The sequence below is a fragment of the Phyllopteryx taeniolatus genome, chromosome 8, assembly GCF_024500385.1.
Source record: "Phyllopteryx taeniolatus isolate TA_2022b chromosome 8, UOR_Ptae_1.2, whole genome shotgun sequence".
NCBI classification, from domain to species: Eukaryota; Metazoa; Chordata; class Actinopteri; order Syngnathiformes; family Syngnathidae; genus Phyllopteryx; species Phyllopteryx taeniolatus.
Genome location: NC_084509.1, coordinates 26755580 through 26775516, shown reverse-complemented (window position 1 = coordinate 26775516; position 19937 = coordinate 26755580). Strand labels below are relative to the sequence as shown.

At 45.0% G+C, this 19937-nt stretch overlaps 3 protein-coding genes across 4 annotated transcripts; 1 reads left to right on the top strand and 2 right to left on the bottom strand.

The window, feature by feature from the left end:
• Window positions 1-1408: 1408 nt before the first annotated feature.
• rhbdd1 (rhomboid domain containing 1) lies at window positions 1409-5460 on the bottom strand. Its single transcript, XM_061781817.1, has 8 exons — window positions 5311-5460; window positions 3872-4025; window positions 3015-3294; window positions 2791-2923; window positions 2622-2710; window positions 2387-2437; window positions 2183-2308; window positions 1409-1735 (listed from the first exon to the last, which is right to left on the bottom strand). Exons 2-8 carry the CDS (start codon window positions 4022-4024, stop codon window positions 1629-1631), a joined length of 939 nt encoding a protein of 312 aa, XP_061637801.1. The 5' UTR covers window position 4025; window positions 5311-5460; the 3' UTR covers window positions 1409-1628.
• Window positions 5461-7424: 1964 nt separating this feature from the next.
• Window positions 7425-12495, top strand: LOC133481766 (transmembrane 4 L6 family member 1-like). Its single transcript, XM_061780854.1, has 6 exons — window positions 7425-7680; window positions 8528-8739; window positions 9227-9295; window positions 9693-9847; window positions 10202-10377; window positions 11469-12495. The coding sequence occupies exons 1-6, from the start codon at window positions 7485-7487 to the stop codon at window positions 11498-11500; spliced, it is 840 nt and encodes a 279-aa protein (XP_061636838.1). The 5' UTR covers window positions 7425-7484; the 3' UTR covers window positions 11501-12495.
• A 412-nt stretch (window positions 12496-12907) lies between these two features.
• ppp1r14ab (protein phosphatase 1, regulatory (inhibitor) subunit 14Ab) lies at window positions 12908-19831 on the bottom strand. 2 transcript variants are annotated; one of them, XM_061780857.1, is made up of 4 exons: window positions 18318-19831; window positions 14644-14727; window positions 14483-14515; window positions 12908-13627 (listed from the first exon to the last, which is right to left on the bottom strand). In XM_061780857.1, exons 1-4 carry the CDS (start codon window positions 18498-18500, stop codon window positions 13490-13492), a joined length of 438 nt encoding a protein of 145 aa, XP_061636841.1. In that variant the 5' UTR covers window positions 18501-19831; the 3' UTR covers window positions 12908-13489. The 2 variants fall into 2 exon arrangements, with proteins under 2 accessions (XP_061636841.1, XP_061636842.1); XM_061780858.1 differs by having other exon boundaries at window positions 14644-14724.
• Between the last annotated feature and the right edge of the window lie 106 nt (window positions 19832-19937).

Below are 19937 nucleotides of genomic sequence, written 5' to 3'. Positions count from 1 at the left end.
TTATTTTGGCCCTGGAACTACATGCAGACAACAGATCCTGCGATCCAAGTACTGTATCCCAAAAAAGCACTTTGAATTCATGGGTATTCTTTTTGGAACTTAATTGAGACCAAAAATGCTGTTTCTTACTTTCGCAGGGCATTGAATCGATCACAACAGGACTGTTCTGGTTATCTTAGAAGATGTTTGGCATCTGAGCAGGCTTCATCACTTCATGCGACTCGTGTTTCGTGCAGAAGAACGAATCTTTTTCATGAACGAACTGAACCGAATCAGTTTATGAAACGATTCGTTGTTTTAGCTTGGCCGCCAACCGCCGCCGTGAGCCGAGCTAGTCGGCCGGGAGCGGAAACGGAACTGTCGAAGCGTTCCGTCGCGCACTTCTGAATCTTCGGCGAATGACCAATGAGCAGCCAGCGTGCAGACGGGCGCGGGACTTAAGTGCACTGAGTGATTCGTTCAGTGAACTGGTGTACTGAGGAACTGAAGAGCTAAAGACTTCGTCGTTCGTTGAATTTATCGTTCGCAATCCGTTAAGACACGAGTGATTCGTTCGTTGAACATGCAAGTATTCATGCTCCGTGTTGGAGGCACGCCCCCCAAACCACAAATGGTTTCATTCTTTTGGAATGCAAAACAGACGGCGTGGCGCTTCGGGTACGCGTACGCCCTGCCGAACCGTTGTTGTCCCTGGGCGAGGCCCTTAAATCACCTTGCCCGTGAATGAATGTGGTTGGATGTTTGGTGGTGCACGGAGGGGCCGCAGAATGGCAGCCAGCGTAATGCATTCTTATTATTATAAGTCGTTAGGATGCCTTGCAGAGGCCACCGTCCGTCAACGAGTCGTCGGGTGCAAACTCCCTCGTAACGAGGTACTTAAGACTTCTCAGCGATGCCAACACATATGAAAGACTGAAGAAGAGTGCCTACAAACGTTACCGAAGTCAGGAACCATCAACTGTGGACTTTATTGTCCACAGGAGACCATGACTTATTGTCAGCAGCATCAACTGTGTGACTTATAACATTGCGAAGTATGCGGCCAACGTCAACAGTCATTTTTCGATAAATATTGGGTCTTTTTCATTTTGGTCCACTGTGAATTTGAATTGGACACCCCGCCTCTAAAACATTACGAAAAACACGGCCTCCACTACCACTTTACGACTTGAACTAGGGAGTTTCGAAAAATGACCACTCGCGTTGACGTCATCCTCTTGACGAACCCTGTTTTGGAATTGGAAAGAACGAAAGCGTTTGCGGGTGAGGGTGTGAACAGTTGGGTTTCCGCACCCAAAACCAGGCTGCCGCCGTCCTAGCTAAGCCGCGTCGCATGAACTCGTGACGCCCAAACGTCGCGACGCTCCGTTGGGATCCATTCAATGCCCTGAGAATGAAATGAGCTGGATGAATGAGAATAGTCACAGTTTATTACAAATGTTACTTTATATGATGCATTAGCAGATAAATAGAAAGGCAAATTCAGCAAAAAATTGAAAAAGGGTGCCTCTCATACTTCTCGTGAAAAAGTTTCCAACAGGCCAAAGTTCATCAGCGTGCGCGGCGGACACTCGCGGTCGAGGGAGCGTTCGACATTCCCGAGAGATCCGAGATCCTCGTCTTCGTTTTCACATGAAAGCGTCCAATCGCGCCAGCCTCCTGGCACGGAGCTCCTCCTCCGTTAAGCGGAAGCCGTACGGAGGCGGAGCCGGACCGTCGCCGTGCTGGTGGCGACCTGGCGAACACACGTTGTTAGCATAGCGCTACCTTGTTAGCGCCAAGAAAGACAGCCTGAAAAGGTTTATGGCAGTAAAACCAAGAGGATAATGAATACAAAAACTAAAATAATAGTAATAAAATAGTAATTGAGCGGACCCCCGCGACTCACGGGGCCGGACTACAAAAATTGTCAGAAAATGGACGCCTATTAGATTGGCATTGAATTACAATGAAAAACAAATATATATATATTTATTTTTTTAAATGCAGAAAATTCTTGAATAACCGGGAGTTAACTACCAGCAAGTATTTTCAGGGTTGGTGCCCCCCAAAAAGAAAAAGCAAGGAGACAAAAAAATTATAATCATTTGCAAAAAAAAAAAAAACAATTGTCGAAGAGCTGAATCTGCAGTTGGCGAACCGCGAGTAAGCGGGTGCCCGCCGGGTAGACCCCCGTGCCCACCTGTGTCGCTGAGACTGTTCCTGATGGCCGCCGCCAGCTGCTCCTCCTCCGTCATCCCGCCCGTGTACGACGGCGACCCATCGGCCGCCGGGTGCCGCTCGCTTCTCGAGTGTCTGCCACTGTAGCCTGCGCACGCACGCACGCACGCACGCCGTTTGCTTCCCGATCAAATCAGATAAGCAGACTAAGCGATGAGCGCGTTACCTGAGGATCTGTAGGACGTTCTGGGCATGAAGGTGCTGGACGACATCAGCCCTGACGACGGTAATATCCAGAATGTATATCTAGTATGTTCTGTTATACATGATTTATTCGCGCATATGGCGCTCAATCGGAATTCAATCTGACACGACGGGCTCGTGCGGTAATTAAGTTACATTACTTTCATATTACGCTACTGACTACTTTTCTGAACTGCTCGCGAGTAACAGTAAGTCACCTGCACACATCTTCATCATCTTCTTCAGCGGCCCGACAGTGTAGAGCAGGCCCGCCAGGATACCCGCCAGGTGGCCAATCAGGGAGGTCCTGAGGAGGAGGAGGAGGAGGAGGAGGGGGTTAACGGCGCCCCCTGTCGGCCGCTCGTCTCCACGGCGACGAGGACTCACCCGGGTGCCGTGATGTGGATGAGGACCAGCTCCACCCAGCTGGCGTAGCGGTTGGCCACCGGGAAGCCCATCACGTAGGTCACGCCGCCGGGGTGGTAGTGGTTGCTCAGGACCTTCAGGGCAAAAAGAACCCCTGAAACGCACAAAAACCTTCTTACTCTCATTTGCTCACCGTGAAATGCAGACAAGATTTTTGTAGTTTTCATGGTTACATCAGCGGAAACCTGAGAATCCGACGGCGCAGGCGTCGCTGTGCGACTGGTCGCCGGTCAGCCGGGCGAGCCCGGCCTCCAGCGCCAGGTAGAGCACGCCGGTGAGCAGCGAGAAGACGGCCAGCGTGTACGCGAACCACGCGGCGCCCAGACGGCGCTCCAGACGGAGGCCCTTCATGACCAGCGACACCATGTTGAAGTAGAGGTGCATGTCGTCGGCGTGGTGGAAAGGAGACAGGACCAGGCGGCTCCACTCGCCCGACGCGCACGCCCGCTGGACGCTCACGCACGCCTGCCGGGACACAAACGCCTCGTCTTCATTTGGAGTTTTGGGATTTATTTGTGTGATATTTTCCATCAAATGTTTTCAATTATTTATAAAACAATTTTTTTAAATTATTTTTATATTTATTTGTGTGAGTCGAGTATTTTTCCCAATATTTTTGGTCTCATATTTCCAATTATTTAACCACTTTTTTCAATATTCTTGTATTTTTTATCTGTTTTTTCAGTTTGTATTTTCTCACCTGAAGTTTTTTTATGCATTCAAATATTTTGTCTGATTCACTGGCATTTATTTTCTCAAATATTTATCATTGAAAGTTGGTACTTTTGTTCAAATATTCATATTTTTTTTAATTGTATTTCTGATATTTGAAAATACATTTCATATCAATGTCATATTTTCTCGTCTATTTCGTTCAAGTATTTGGTATTTTCTCCAAACATTGTATTTTTGTCCAATCGACCTTTGCTCTAAAGGAGAAAAGCAATTTCTGTCGCTGCGTTTCGATGTCGTTAACGCACTTCGGTCACCCCTGTCGTTTTGCAAAGCGCGAATCTGGATCGGCTGAACGTGCGCGCCGTACCTTCATGAGCGGCGCCGCGGGGAAGAGGAAGAGGTAGGCGTTGAGGCCGAGGACTGCCAGGGTGACGGGCGGGATGTTGTCCAAGCCCACCTGGTAGAGCTGCGACAGCAGCAGCAACAGGCCCAGATGCGAGCTCCTGTGACGACCCCGCATCCTCAAAAGACACAAAATGGCCGCCTGTCATTCACGCACATCGGGTGAAAACGCCACACGCGACTGATACTGTAGGCTCGTGCAGCTTTGTAGGTTACAACAAGTCAATGTAATCCAAGTGTGATGTTTTTGTATTTTTGTTCGGAATAGTTTTGTATAAAATGTATCAGAAATAAGATACTTTGATTTTTTTCCAGTATTTAGATTTTTTTTAAACTGTATTTTTGTATTTTATCGAATATTTTGGTATTTTTCATCAACATTTTCCAGTATTCTTTATTTTCAGGAATATTTGTAAAATATTTTATTTATTTTTCATCCAATTCTGCCAGTATTTTTGTAATTTATTTTTCTGTATTTATATTTTGTAATATTGCATATGTTTGTCATAGTATTGTTTTAATTTTTTTGTTTTACTATTTTGTATTTTTATGTCGTTTTTTTAATCGTTTCAAAATCTTTTTTGTCAAAAGCGTGTGTATTTTGTTTTGTGTCTAATATTTCTGCATTTTCTTGGCAAATATTTATCCATCTTCCGCTTATCCGAGGAGGGGGGGGGGCATCGAACCGCCTCATCTGGCTCCTTTCAATGTGGAGGAGCAGCGGCAAACATATAGATTTGATTGTAAAAATATATTTCTGCCTGATATTCTGGTCTTTTTCCAAAAATATAAAACTATTTTGGGGTCTTCGTAATTTCCATGTAACAGTCTTAACATTTTAAAATGTTTTGGTTTTTTTCTCATCAAATATTTTACATTTTCTAATGTACTATATTTGTCGTTGTTTTTTTCAAATGTTGTATTTTTGTGTCTTTTTTCAAGTATGTTTAAATTGTCTAATACTTTTTGACGTTTTGGAAATATTGTTTATAATGTTTAAGTATTTCCCAAATGTTTTTATTTGTATAATATTTTGAGCACTATTGCTAGGTTGTCCAACCATCGCAGATGTTGAAACTTTGTTTGTTTGTTTGTTTGTTTTCCCTGCCGCCTTTGCGTGAAGCTCACCACCGCGTTGCATCAGCTTTCCGTGGAATAACACTCAAATAAATGCTTTGTAACTCTTGTCGTGCGTATTCAATTGCGTTACAATGTACCGTTTGTTGAAAGCGATTAGCAGGATCGTTGCACTGTACTGTTTTTATTTACGTTTTACACAACAACATGAGGTTGCTACATGTACCGACAAAAATAAACACAGCACCAATCTTTCGAGTGTTTCTTCTAAAGTAGCTCCAGGAGCTTGCGTGTTCTGAAGTGTCGTAATATGGAATCTGAACTTACTTTCGCTTGGTCTGTCGAGTGCTAATGCTAATGCTAATGCTGACGGCTCACGAGGAACCGTGTGTGTTCAAACGGTGACGTAAACGGTGACGCCCCTTCCTACAGTGTGGCCACCAATCCACGTAGTTTACGTCATATTTGACGTTTGGCGCCACAGAAGGCGTTCATGCAGGAAACGCCTTCCTCAACAAGGAAGTAGATGGATCCATTGCGGTCGTCTCGTCAGCCAGTCATGTTTTTGTTATTTAATTTGAATTTACTTTCGTCTTTTGTGAAGTCACTTCCTTTTGTGTGCTCGTGACATCACTTCCTGTTTGAGATTTTGCCGCTACTCTTGTTTTTATGGTTCTATTAAAATAAATAAATAAACTAGATGAACACTGCTCAGAAAAACAACAAGTTAACTTTCAAAAAGCCCACCTGGTTAATTCCAGGACTTAGCCAGGTCCATTGCGCTATGGTGACATCTATTTAATTTTGGTGTGTTATAGTGACAAAGGTCCTACTTTTTATGTTTTATTTTACTATTATAAAATGAATGGTTGCTTCATGCTGACAAGCTTAAACTAATATACTGTTTTTGCCAAATGACAAATGTTTTGTATTATATTGTAATATGATGTCACAACCTCGCTGAGAAATGTATTTGTGTTTTTTAACAGGGGGGGGGGGGGGGGGAAACACAAGTTTCACTTCCTTCAGCATATTGAAAGTCGATCCCACCCGGGATCTCTTACTATGCTAAATAAAAAAACATCAATGTTTTGCTAGAATGCTGAAAGTTTGTTGTTGGACACACTAATGACATCTTACTTGGGTGGTTGTGACGTCACGGGCGTTTTGTGTGGCAGTTTTGGGAGTTTTTATTTAAAAAGTTGAACAATGCTTTTTTTGTGTGTTTCTACAAGGTAAAACACCCAAAATGTCTTATTTCAGCAAATTTGTATTATTTTTCTGGAAAAAGTGGAAATGTGAATCCAGGCGGTAGATTGATCCCAGCCGCTCTACTCCATCATTTAGTCAGGTTCGTTTCTTGACGTGTGTAAGTGACACAAGTGATTATTATTATTTTTTTGGGGGGGGGGGGAATTTCAAAACAAGACTTGTTACATCATTCTTTTTATAAAATATTGCTGCACACTTACTATTTTGGTGTAAAATACAAAACAAGTAGCTAATTATTCAAATGACAGTTCCCCATGCAAGAGACTTTTATCGAGTTAAGACACTGCTACGGCTACTCCTAGACACTAAAAAAATTCTGTTGTTTATGACTCAAATGTCATATATGTATATTTTTGTTTTGGCTGAGAGGAAGTTTCATCATCACGCAGACCTTTGTGCGACTTCCCTTTCAACGCAAAATGTCAACGCGGGGTAGTAACACTAACAAGCTACTTTACATTCTTCTGTTACATTTACTGGTTTTGGTTTGTCAACGAGACTTCCCGGGTGCATCTCATTTCTTATATTTGGAATTTCCCACCAGAAATTGCATGGAGGAGCCAGGATGGAGCAATGCAGGAGGAGCTAGGAATGTTTCGGGAGAAGTAAGAGATAAGACAAGCGTTCCTCGATGACATCATTTCACGGAGACGTCTACTGAAGATGACGTCACGGCATTGGCGTCTGCGTGGCCAAATTTCCGCTATCGCCACAAATGTCCGCTTCACGCTTTAGGTGGGATCGCATTAAAGCGGAATATAATCAATACTAACAACTTTGCAGATGCAAAGATAGATGATCGCGATTGGTCCATCCCATACCCGGCGGTGCTCTTTTGAAAGGAGCAGAGAGAAAATCAATCGGCAACGATAAAGATGGAAGTTGGCACAACTCATTGACAGATGTCCAAGTTCTTTTTTTGGTTGTTTTTTGTCAGTTTAACCTTCATGTGTTGATTTTTAAAAAAGAAATAAATAAAAAGAAGTTACTCGCCACTTAGTACTACAGTACTTATTTTTCCCCCATGAGCCTTTGCTGTCCTCAAAAGTTGTGCCGTGACTCCAAGGCGACCGACGCCGTGACTCAAACTCGGCCGACGCCTTTTTTTGAAGAAGAACTGAAAATAGAAAAATGCGAACTAACTATTTTCTGTCGCCGTCCTTATTTTTAACCCACAGCAACGGTGGCGTCCACGCTATGACGGAAGCGTCGTTACATCGATCACTCGGATGTGTTCAAGTATCAAATGCGTGGGTTGGGGGCGACGCAAGTGTTATTTACGACGACGCGACACTTCCCGCGTCCTTATAAGGAAACGAGACGCTTCCTGCGTCCTTCCGAGGTGGCGCGCGCGTGTGCGTGTGTCCTATTTTAGACACCTCGGCTTCCTCTTCGGGTCACTCCGAGGTGAACTTCCATCGGACGGTGAGTGGACCTGCGACGACGACAAACATTGGAAACTGGAGACCGCGATTTGTCAGAGAAGCGCTACGTTGACAAAATAGCAAAAAAAAAAGTCAAAAGCGGAGAATGCCATTGCCGTGGAAGTCGCCCCAATTTCACGCTTGCAATTGGAGGCGTTGGAATGTTTTGGATGGGTCAGCAATTCAAGTCAGCAATTTCAGCGGGACGTTTTGGGGATGTCGTGAGCGGGCCCAACAGTCGGGGAAGCGGAATGCTTTCGATCGGTCGAGGAACGCGCAGGGTAAAACGTCTCGATTTGCGAGAGTGACCGTGGAAATGGGAGAATTGGGCGAATGAATATTTCCGTGCGGACGGTCGGAAGTCGGAAAATATCTGGGATCGCTCGAGGAATGCGGAAGGGAGAGCTGAAGATGCGAAGTATGAAAAATGCGAGTGTGAAAGCTGTGCAATATTGCGAAGAAATAAGTTTGAAATTGGAACGGTTTGAAATGTTCACGTGTCAAATATTTCTTACATTTGGGAATTTGACGGTCACGCTTTGAGAATAATATGGGAAGCGTTGCGAGGGTTTGAAGTGAGTTGGGAAATGTGGAAATCGTCTTTGGAAAAATGGGCTTTGAAAAATGCAGTTTGTCGAAGACCTCGGCGACGACTGCAATCGGAAACAAAACGTTTCCGAGATGTGGTGAACGAGCCGAACGATTTGAATCTGGGAAATGTGAGGAATATTTGGGTGGAGCGTCATTTTTTTTGGGGGGGGGGGGGGTGGTGTGGGAATGTGCAATTGCGGGAAAAGTGCCATTTTTTTCTCTGAATTTGTCATTTTTTTTGGGGTGCGCGCGTGAAGCAAAAGCTTTGCGGCGGCGCGGCTCCGCTTCCGGCATGTGCGTGTCCAGGTGTCTGCGCTGCGTGGGTGTGGCCCTGGTCGCCCTGGCGACCGTGTGCGCCGCCGCCAACTTGCTGCTGCTGCTGCCGGAGCTGAAGGTCCGCTTCCTGCTGGAGGGTCACGTGACCCGCGAGGCCTCCTGGGCCACGGGACTCTGGAGCTCCGGACTCCTGGTGAGACCGGTGTCGTCCTCATCGTCCTCATCCTCGTCACGCTGTTGTCGTGTGACTTATTTTTGTGTCTTGTGATGTTTTGGCTCTCGCGGGATTCTCGTGGTTCTTTGTGACGCCGCCGTCGTTGTTGCATATTGTTGCTTCGATTTTTGTATTTCTTTTTTATTTCATCCTTCATTTGGCAGCGTTCTTGCATATTCTCGCTTAAATTTGCGTCTTATTTGCTAGCATCGTTACATAAATGCGTTCCTTCATTGGATAGCGTCGTAACATATATCTTCTTTTCATTCGGTTCATTTTAAGTCCGCTGAGTTCCGTTTCTTCGGTATTTCGCGTTTTGCGCATGTGACATCCTACGGCAGATGACGTCATAGCCTCGCGCCATCACCGCAATTCCTTCATCGACTTGCTGTTGCGTTTGAAGTTTGACGCTGTCGCGCACCGAATCCCGCTTGTCAGTCACGTGCGGTTCTTGTTGCGTTTGCAGGTCGCGCTCGGCGCTCGAGCGTTTTTGCGGAGCGGCCGCGCGCCCGGATGCTGCGCCTTCAGGACTGGGGTAAACGCGCACGCGCACGCCGCACCACACACGCGTTACTCGCGCCCTGTGACTTGTCGGAGTTGGACTGCAAGTGCGCGTGTGTCTTACAAGTCGTACTAGTGTTCTATTTGCAGGAGCGGGAGTGGCAGTGGTCGTATGTTAGAAGGGGCAACAAAATATTAGTAGTGCTAAGTTTGGTGCAAAACTAGTGTGTTAGAAATTGGAATTGTGTAGCAGCGTCAGAAGTACTATAACACTATGTTAGCATATTAGCAGTAATAGTAATGCTAGTGCGTGAGTATTATTAGTGTAGTAGTGCATTCGAAGTGTGAGAAATAGCAATAAGTACTAGTATGAGTATATTGTTCATCCTCGGCGTCATTGTTGTTGTTGTTGTGTGCGCGCGCGTGTGCAGATGCTGCGTCTGTCGCTGTACTCGTGCGCGTGCCTGCTGCCTTCGGCTTTGTGCTGCGTGGTGAGCGCGACGGGTCTGGTCCAAGGTCCTCTTTGCCTCTACAACGCCACCAGCGGAGCGGCCTGGGGCGTCCCGCTCCGGCCCACCGCCGACAGGTAACGCACTAGCGCAACTAGCGCAACTCCTACTTCTTAGCTTGAGCATGTATTCCCTGTCCTCGATATCGACCTTCAAGTCCGTGCACTAGGTAGCTCTTTTTCCTCACTAGTAAGACCAACTTTGTGTGACCAGTAACTACTAGTGCCACTTTTGGCTTGTGAATACACAGTTCTACCGAATTAGTGCTGCTGCACTAGTATCACCACCAGGCCAAACTAGGAGGCATGGGTCGCGCGCTTCCTACTAGTAGCACCAAAAGGTCCGCTAGTAGTATCGTCTCACCAGAAACATGTGGGGAGTGCAGTAGTTGAAGTGAGGTTACTAGTGCTGCTGCTTTTGCATTACTGCAGGGACGCCGGGTACCTTTACAACCGAAGCGCGTGGTCGGGCGTGTGTTTGGAGCCCAAGGGCGTGGTCCAGTGGAATGTAGTTCTCTTCAGCGTGCTAGGGGGCGCCAGCGGGCTGCAGGCGCTCCTCTGCGCCGCCAACGTCGTCAACACCCTGCTGGGCGCGGTGCTGGGCCGCGGTAAGGTTCGGGCTTGCCTTGCCCAGAATGACAGCGGGCTCACTCCGATTGCACGGCTGCCGTCAAAAAAATGTGCCGCCGTGAAACAAGTTGAGTGCAATTGTGGGCTCTAGTATGTGGCAATATTTGGCGGAGGATGACAAATAGCATCCAAGATAAAGCCGCACTTCCCTTTTTGAGTCTTCGAAAAGAGCTGGCCCACGACTCAATCGGGAAAAGTGCCGGGGGGGGGGGGGGGCGAAATAGACCGCCCCCTGTCTGTCAAATCTGGGACTTCGACCAGTGTTCGTCTGAAAAAAACAAAAACAAATTCCATTTTCTCTCCTTTCGTTTCTGCACTTAAATGACTCAAATGGAGTTAGCCCACTATAGTTCTATAGTGGCTCAAATGTCATCAATTAATGCTTCATTGATTGATTTGAATTCATGAAATGAGTTGATTGATATTGATAACCTTTTCATTTGTTGTATAACATTATTGGTTCATTGATCATGAAATACAATTAAAAAGCAGAATGAATTGGGAATGTTTCATGATTCAAATAATCTATTTTATGTATATTGTAAATTTGAAAATCGGTTAATGAACTATAGTGAAATTAACTATGAATAATACAAATCAATAATTAATTATGAGTTTATTTTAAGTATTTAATTTATTCATATTGATTTATTTATATTTCATTTTAAGTATACTGTAGATGTAAAATATTGTTTTGTAAAAAAAATTGGTGAATTCACATAATATAATTCATTTAAAATAATACAATTTCAAAATGAGAATGAATTATTTTATTATAAAACTAATATATGTGTGTGTGTGGTTATTTATTCATATAGCTAAATAAGCTATACGAATGTGCCACTTTTTAAATGAAACTATTATTAATTAAACATTGTTATATTACAAATTTAAAAAACGAGAATCAATTATTAAAAAGGAGTCATTTAGTTTTTTTTTTGGTTTTAGTTTTCCCAATTTCACCGGAACTATGTTGATGTTAACAATCCAATGTTTCTTTTTTTCCCTTTTGTTTTTTTTTGCCAACACCACAGTAGAGCATTGACTCACGTGTGCGCGTGTGTTTCAGGCGGGCCCCGTTTGAGTGTGACGTCAGTGTGACGTCATCCAACCAAAGCCGTTTTTCAACCAAATCATTTATTGGCTGACCGATGCACTTTCACAACCAATGAAGCTGAACGAAGAGCACGATAAGCTCGTTGCCGTCTAACAATAACTTTGTTAAAGGTCCCATGCCATCAAATGACTTTTCACTTGAAATGCTTGGTCGCCCCAAGCGTCTCGACGCTAGTCGACGCCGTTATTTGGACCGTATCGTTTTCCATATTTAAATTGGGGAAGATGAGCGATCCAATCAGAGCAAAGCTTATTTACATGTCGCATCTTCATGCGAAATGCAGCCCTTTCAAAAAGACCAACTAGAATAGCTTGAAAAAGGACATTCTGGGCATTTCCAACAAAAATGATCTATTCAAAGGTTATGACCAAAAAATAAAATGGATGGCACGGGACTTAAATTGATTTCAGTCATTAAAAACAGAATGGATGATGTATTGATGATATTTTGTCTGTTGTTTTTTCCCCCCATAATTATTTATTGTTAGTAATTGTTGATTTAACCTGTTCATTTATTTTTATCATTTCAATTCTATTGTGATTATAGATTTTTGCATTTTAAATTGGTATGTTTTCAATTGCGTTATCTCGTTTCACCGATGATTGTTGTTGATTCAACCTGTTTATGTATTTTTAATGTCAATTCTTAGAGTATATATATATTTTTTTTTACCATTTTGAATGAAAAAGAATTTTGTAGTTGTCAGCGACTCATAAGTTGTTCAAAACACACATTTGTATCGCATCCTTTTACGCTTCAGTGTCTCGCAGTACACCATTGCACCTGCAGGTGGTGCTGTTTCCACTCTCATGAAGCAAAAGTTATTTCCCTTGACACTCGTATCCTTTTATTCTGTAAGCTACGATTGAATTATTCTGCCGATGAATTGATGCATTTAGTTCAATGCCCTGAACAATCAAAAACACTCTCAGCCACCGCGACCTGCAGGGCAAAATAAAAATAAAATAAATGCGCACAAGTTGTTGTTTTTTTTTTTTTTTCAAATCATGTACAAACACAGCTGGAAAATCTGGACAAAAAAACTGTCTGTTTGGGTTATGGCAGGGGTGTCGAACATGGGGCCCGCGGGCCAAAACCAGACCGCCAGAGGGTACAATCCGGCCCGCAGGATGAATTGGACTGTGAAAAAAAATTACATTAAAATTAAGACATTGTGGTCGTGCAGTATAAGGATCAATGCGCAGTTTTGTGCTTCAAAATACAATCGCCGTGATCAGTTATTATGGACACATGACAAACTGAAGCAAATTTTCTCAAGAAGGAATCTCTGAGGTTGCTTTGTAAAATGACAACAACAAAAACAAATCATTACATCTACAGGTTTTTCCTCATGTATGTGTTTTGTTTCGCATTCAAACAAAGAGAAAAACTTCATTGTTAGAGTATTTATTTTTAGATTAAGTATGATGTGATTATCGTAGTCCGGCCCCTTTGACATCAAATTAGGTTGACACCCCTGGTGTATCGTGTGTGTGCGGTCTGCATGTATTATGTCTAAATGTCTGTATTCTGTAACGTGTATTTTGTATACATGTGTATTGTGTGTAATGTGTGTGTGTGTATGTTAGTAAACAAGACTTAAGCCTGAAGTGTGTGATAACAGGAAGTGTCTTCACACACGCAGACAGAAACACACCCACGGCCTTGTGAAGGTCTGTGGGGTGACGACACATCTGTTTACAGTGCAAACAGACGTGTGTGTGCGTGCGTGCGTGTGTAGCCAGGAAATTGAAACCCACAAAAATAATAAACACAAAAACAACGACTGACAAGGACGAATGAGTTTGGATCATCATCAAAGTTCTGATGGTCCACTTCCTGTTGTGCTTCTTGCTGGTCCTGGTGCGTTTGTGTTTCTGGGGTGCGGGCTTGTGGTGCGCTCGTTTTGCAGTCCAGCTCCTCCCGCCCGACGAGGGTGGGCGGGGTCAGGCGGAGGGGTGCGCCGGCTCCCGTCAGCGCAGCGCGTCCCCGTCGGCCGATCCGGGGCGGGCGGGGTAGACGTGGAGCTGCGGTAGGTCGATGCCGTCGTTGTGCAGCTCCTCCTGCTTCTGCAGGCCGTGAAGTTTGGCCAGCAAGTCGCCGATGAAAACCTGACAGGCAAGCGCACGCATCAGAGAAGCAACGCAATCGGAATGATTAGAAATGCCATCAATCCGTTCCAGCACCCCTCAAAAACACAACACTTTTTGCCAGGTTGTTTTTTAATAAATAGTACTGTGCCGTATTGTACCGTATAAAAAATATGTAGAAATAACATGATAATCTGCAACTTTTTTTATTCAATGGACATTGTGCTGCTCCTTTTGGTGTGTCCGCCTTGGCCACCAGGAGGCAGCGCGATACATGCACACATATCGGGAACGGGCCCGACCGTGATAATTCCCGCACATTATGATGATGATGATGATGATTTTTTTTCCTTCTTGAATTTGAATAAGCGGGGGTTTTGTAAAAAAATGGGGGTTAGGTTCTCCCCAAAAATCTGCAAATAGGTGAATTCATGAATGCCTGACCACGAATATGTGGGCGTCCACATATGTACTCCACGTAGATTTGATGATGAATCACGAAGAAGACTCCTCGCAACCAAAGCCGCAATAATATATTTTTGCGGAGGATAAAGAATATATGCCTGTAAGTATTGTTATATTATGTTGGTATATTGTCTGTCTACATATGTTACTACACTGTTTGTGTTCAGATATCCATGACTTGTAACTACCGCAACATGGAGGCCAGTTCCGTTAGCCCATCTATGGCGTTTCTTATTATGCGTTAGCCTTGCACGAACGGACGTACTATAAGACAAAGTTATGCGGTTTGGTTACATACGCGACATTTAACGGTCTTTGTTTTATGTTTGTTTTTTCCACTAAACTTGAAGTGGGTGTGGCAAGAAACATCTTGAAGCAAGCACACTGTCCAAAAACTTGTAAGTTGTTTACCTCTGTGTTGTTGTTGCACGAGTGAAGAATCTCCTGGAATGAACACACACACACTTTTTCAATGTTGACTTTTGAGCATTGCACTCATATGCGTATAATTGTTATCATTGTAGTAATCGTGGGACTCAAGGAAATGAGGAGAAAAAGTACAAGAGCGCCACCTGCAGTCTGCGCGTCCTCTCAGCGTCCGTCTTCAGGTCCAGAAGATCGTCGATGTTCACCTCCTCGGGCATGTCCTCCTCCTCCTCATCGCCAACACCACCAACAACAACAACACAACAACAGTCAGTCCACAGCAACAACTGCGCAAATGCGAAATGTGCAATTCCTGCAATTGCCTCCAGAGGGAGACAACGTCCACAGCGACGAAATGAAAGAGGCGGACAGCAGGTGTGTTTCATGCTTCCATCTGCGCATGCGTGCGTGTGTGCCTGCGTGTTGACCTTTCTCTCGCGCTCACACGCACGCCCTCCCCATCGTGTGTGGGATTACCATTCCTTTGCCTCGTTACTGTTTCCTGTTATTTTCTCTCCGTCCGTCTGTTCTGTCCATATACGGTCAATAGCGAAGGACATGTCTGTGACACGTTAGCGAATGTGTGTGTGCGTAGCAGGTGTAAGTATGCGTTTGTGCGTGTGTGCGGTAAGCTCCGCCCCCTGTTGTTTATCTGCTGCAGACATCGGTGTGATGTCATCACGTCCGACTAATGAAAGTGTGTCTGTGTGCGTGTTGGTATTGTTGTTCAATGACTGATTTGTAGTGTCAGCAAGTGTCTACACGCACACATCGTCTGTGTGTGTGGTGTATACGTGTTTGTGTGCACGTGTGAGTTGTGTATACGCGCACGTGTTTGTGCGCGGACGGTGTGGGGGAAGGTACACACTAGGAAAAACACGACCAGCTACAACAAAGACGACAGAAATAACACAAAGTCATCATGGACACGCTGGAACATCACAAGTAGTTGTAGTAGTAATTGTACTTTAGTAATACTAGTAGTCGTCTAACAGTAGCAATAGGATTAGCTGTAGTATTAGTGTACTAGGAGGAAGAGAACAAGTAGTAGTAGTAGTGGTAGTACTAATAGTAATAGTAGTGTGTTAGTATTAATAGGAGTAGTGTTTTAGTAATGGTAGCAATAGTAGTAGTTCTTGTAGTTGCACTATTGTTGCTAATAGTAGCATTAATAGTAGTAGTCGTCTTACAAAAAAGTAGCAGTATGTTAGAAGTAGCAGTAAAAGTAGTAGTGTGCGCGTGTGTGAATGTGTGTGTGTGCGCGTGCGTGTTGTCAGTGATGACATTTTGACCCCCTTATGGCCACCCTCCCGACCAACACACACACACACACACACACACGCACGTCAAGCTCATCGATCAATAGCGCTAATAGCTCTTAGCATGTGTCTTCTTTGTCGTCTTCTTGTGTGTTTTCATTTGCATGTCAAAGGCTTCCCTTATTGGCTGTCCTGTTGTTTCAATGATTGATGACTAATTGGACTAAAAAAACAAAAAAAAACACCTCATTATCACATATGACATCATCGTCACCAATGGAACTAGTGATGGGCACGGCAGTTCTTTTGAGTGTACTGAATCATTCGAATCGTTCAAAAGATTCGTTCGTTCAGTTCTTTTTCACAAAATCACCCAAGTGGTTCCTCATTCAGTTCATGATCCACCCCTGAGCAATTGAAAATGATTTGAAATATGTGTGCTTGTTTTCATGCGCTTGACTGACTCCAAAATTAGCCGCTAGCTTGGAGCCGCTAGTGAAGGCTAGCCCCCGCGAGGACGTCAGGACTCGCAGTTCAACGAACGAATCACTCGTGTCTAACGGATTGTGAACGATAAGTTCAACGACCGAATCACTCTTCAGTTCTTCAGTTCCTCAGTCCACCAGTTCACTGAACGAATCACTCAGTTCACTTAAGTCCCGCCCCCGCCTGCACGGCGCTGGCTGCTCATTTGGTCATTCGCCGAAGATTCCGACGTGAGCGACGGAACGCTTCGACAGTTCCGTTTCCCGCTCCCGGCCGACTCGCTCGCCGCATGCCGGCCGAGCTCAAAGAACGAATCATTTCCTAAACTGATTCGGTACAGGTCGCTCACTAAAAAGATTCCTTCTTCGGAGCGAAACAACACTAAATGGAACATCGCCAACCGATCCGGCAGCAAGTGTTTGCGTGGCATCGCATTCGACCAGTGCGCGTCTTCACTTCACGCACTGATTCATGATGACATGAGTGTGCGCGCGCGCGTGCGTGCGTGCGTGCGTGGCGCCAGATGGGACATCTGAAAGGAAATGAAGCCAACGGGCAGATGTGATTATCTATTTATCACCTGATGCACAGACACACATGCAAACGCACACACACACACACACACACACACACAAACTGGCTAATATCAGGGGACAAATAATCGTGGTCTCTTCCTCCTTACCTTCATCTATTATGCATCAGTGTGTGTGTGTGTGTGTGCACGTGACGAACAAAGACAACCCTTCATGTAGCTTATTTCCACCCGTTAACAAAGTCCGCCCTCCTCAGAGGTCCAGGCTCCTAAATCAAGGCCGGCGGGCGTGTTTGATGAAAGGTGGAGGTGGACCCCACCCGCTCCCCCCCCCAAAAAAAACCAAAAAAAAAACAGCTGATGTCATTCAAGTATACGGAAACGTATTGCTGCCACACCAGCAAAGATGAAAAAGCTTAAGTTTCACGTTGTAATGTGAGCTAGCTGGTCTGGCGGCGGACTCGCCACGTCTTGTCGCGACCTTGCGGCGGCTCCCGTCCTTGCGAGGTGGCGTTCGGGACACAGGTGACCTCTAACCTCTCTCGCCTTACCGAGAGCTCGTCACTCACACAAAAAAAGACTTCGCCAGTGACCTCAACTGGAAAAAATTGAGGTAGTAGTAACTGTGATCTTCGAGCCGATAGTAGTGGTAATTGTGTAGTAGCAGTGCGCTAGTGACCGCAATCCCACGATGCGATGCAAACTGTGTACTGTAAAATCACTCAAGTATCTTATGGGAAGGTAGGTGGCAAATCGAGCGAGAACAATTTACAGGCCTGTCTAACAAAGTAGTAGAAGTCGTCACGTAATTGTAGTAAGAGCGGCCGCAGCGCGAGTTGTAATGGTACAGCCGTCCCGGCGTGCGATGCCGGACATTCAAAATATTCGTCCTCACGTCGACGGAGCAAAATGTCCTCCGTGTCAGGGCAAAAACTAGTAGCCGCGAAGATGCCGTCACGCGCACGCACACACACACACACATGCACGCACACGCCAAGGGAGCCTTGGGCTATGTGTGCGCTGTCAGCTCCACTTTTGTCTCCGCTGTGAACTCTTCCAATCCGCCGTGTTGACCTTTAACTAGCTTTCAACCACCGCGCGCAATCCTCGGCATCTTTGGGAGATTTGGGGGGGAATAACAATTTCTTGTCTGTTTTCATATGGTGACGTTCTCCACCGCCAAACAATTTCATCATATATATATATATATATATATATATATATATAGTAGTAACAGCACTAGGTAGAATAACAATACTGATTTGAGAATGAGTGGTGGTAATTGTAGTCGTAGTGTAGCCTTAGCACTAGTATCAATTGGAGAAGCAATAGTGCTGTAGCAGTATTGATTTGAGTAGTAGTGTAGTAGGACTGCCACTAATTGCAGTAGCAGTGTAGTAGTACTCATTGTAATTGTAGTAGTAGTAACCTGACTTGATCTTTTATACTGTGGAGAGAACTTGTTTCAGACAGCACACTTGGGGGTTTCCTTCGCTCCGTGCTGCTGTTTCGGTTAGCAAGGGCGGCGGAGTCCGGTACTCACCCGGCCCGCGTAGAGCCGGTCCAGGCCGCAGTCGATCCACTTCTCCGCGTCCAGCCTGCGCTGGAGCTCCTTGCGGTTGTACTTGACGGTTACTCGAGCCTGCTGGCGCCGCTGCAGGGCGCGGTTGGGCGACCGGTGGCCGCACACCTTGTCGACCCGCCGCCCCGCCCGGTTCGCAGCCATCGGGAAAGCGCGAGACGATGGCTTAATCGCCGGTTATGTAAAACTCGGACAACAGAAGTTGCTCTTCGACTTGAGGTCGACTGAGAGACTGAATGTGAAAGTATACAAAATATGGAAAGATGAAATAACGGCAAGCAATGATGCGCAGTGTGGCCGAGGTGCGCGCACGCTGGACCGAGGAGGCAGCAGAACCACGTGGTGGGTGACGTTGCCTTCGCGCGCTGTGGGAATTTAAGCCGTCGCAGTTGCTCGCGATGCTTCGGTGGCACGTTTGTGTTGCACTTTCAAAATCATTCGATTTGATTAAAGCGACAAAACGACCTCAGAATGATCCAATTTATGACCACAGAGCGGTTGAAGTACCGTTCCGAAAACCACGTAGCCCTTTTTGTCTCGCTCTAATTGACCACAGGACCTTAAACGCAGCATCGAGGCATGCCCTCTTGGTCCTAGCGTCCGCCGAGTTCGAGGAACTTTCGGGGGACGACGTTGTGGAAAAAGAAGCAACACAACAGCGCCGCCTGCGGGATCAACTCAACAAGGACACGAGTGCTTGTTAGGGTCGACGTCACCAATGACGTCAACGTGGCGATAAAACTCAGACGGACGATCTGATCAACTCCATTATTTCATTGAAGTTGATAACTATTTCAAGTCTACTCGTATGATAACAAATCAGAAATGTAGGTTAGTGATTCAGAAACTTTGAAAAATCAAGTCACGCTGATCTGTTTGTCTGCTTGTGTGTTTGTTTTTTTTTGGTGTCTTATTTTGTCCATTCAAAGCTCATTCATTCTCATTGATATTTGTTCACCACAACATTCTGAATTGTACTCGCAAATATTTGTAACATGTGTACACTGGAATGACTGACATTTAAATATAAGTCTTTAATTTGTCAACATAAAAGTCGGCTGGATGAGTCAAAATTGAAAAAAAAAAAAAGGTAATTAAAAAAAGCCAGATGGATGACTCACAATGGCGCCCAACGACGCTTGGAATCGCATTTATTATGAGATTATTTGCGTAGATGAAACAAAGTACTCGTTTCAATACTTGGATGTTTTTATGTCCCCCCAGAAAAAGATGACTATGTACTACATATAATCCTTTTGTTTGACACTTAAATAAAATATAGTACAGTAACTGTAAAGTGTTTGTCATGATCATTTATCGGTTGTATGGCATTTAATCAAAGCGTTTTTTTCAGGGTGAGGCTGCGTGAGCTGCAAATCACCGCGTCGAAACACATATACATCTATAAAGTGATTGGCTAGGATGCGTCACGTGACGAACGCTGCGCGCGTGTGGCGGAAATTGAAATCGGGCGAACGTATGAAGCAAAATGTGGACGCGACATATCGCGAGGTTGAATTGTAAATGGTTTGCGGATGAAATTGGCGAATGGGATGTTTGAGGGGGCGTGTCCACAGCGTC

Coding starts and splice junctions, on each gene's coding strand:
- LOC133481766 (XM_061780854.1), top strand. CDS start 7,485: ATGTGTTCAAGTATCAAATGCGTGGGTTGGGGGCGACGCAAGTGTTAT. Junction 7,681..8,527: donor AGGTGAACTTCCATCGGACG/GTGAGTGGACCT, acceptor GCGCGCGTGAAG/CAAAAGCTTTGCGGCGGCGC. Junction 9,296..9,692: donor GCTGCGCCTTCAGGACTGGG/GTAAACGCGCAC, acceptor GCGCGTGTGCAG/ATGCTGCGTCTGTCGCTGTA.
- rhbdd1 (XM_061781817.1), bottom strand. CDS start 4,024: ATGCGGGGTCGTCACAGGAGCTCGCATCTGGGCCTGTTGCTGCTGCTG. Junction 3,295..3,871: donor CCGCGGCGCCGCTCATGAAG/GTACGGCGCGCA, acceptor GTGTCCCGGCAG/GCGTGCGTGAGCGTCCAGCG. Junction 2,309..2,386: donor AACGTCCTACAGATCCTCAG/GTAACGCGCTCA, acceptor GTGCGTGCGCAG/GCTACAGTGGCAGACACTCG.
- ppp1r14ab (XM_061780857.1), bottom strand. CDS start 18,500: ATGGCTGCGAACCGGGCGGGGCGGCGGGTCGACAAGGTGTGCGGCCAC. Junction 14,728..18,317: donor ACCGGCTCTACGCGGGCCGG/GTGAGTACCGGA, acceptor GTTGGCGATGAG/GAGGAGGAGGACATGCCCGA. Junction 13,628..14,482: donor CGTGCAACAACAACACAGAG/GTAAACAACTTA, acceptor CTTGCCTGTCAG/GTTTTCATCGGCGACTTGCT.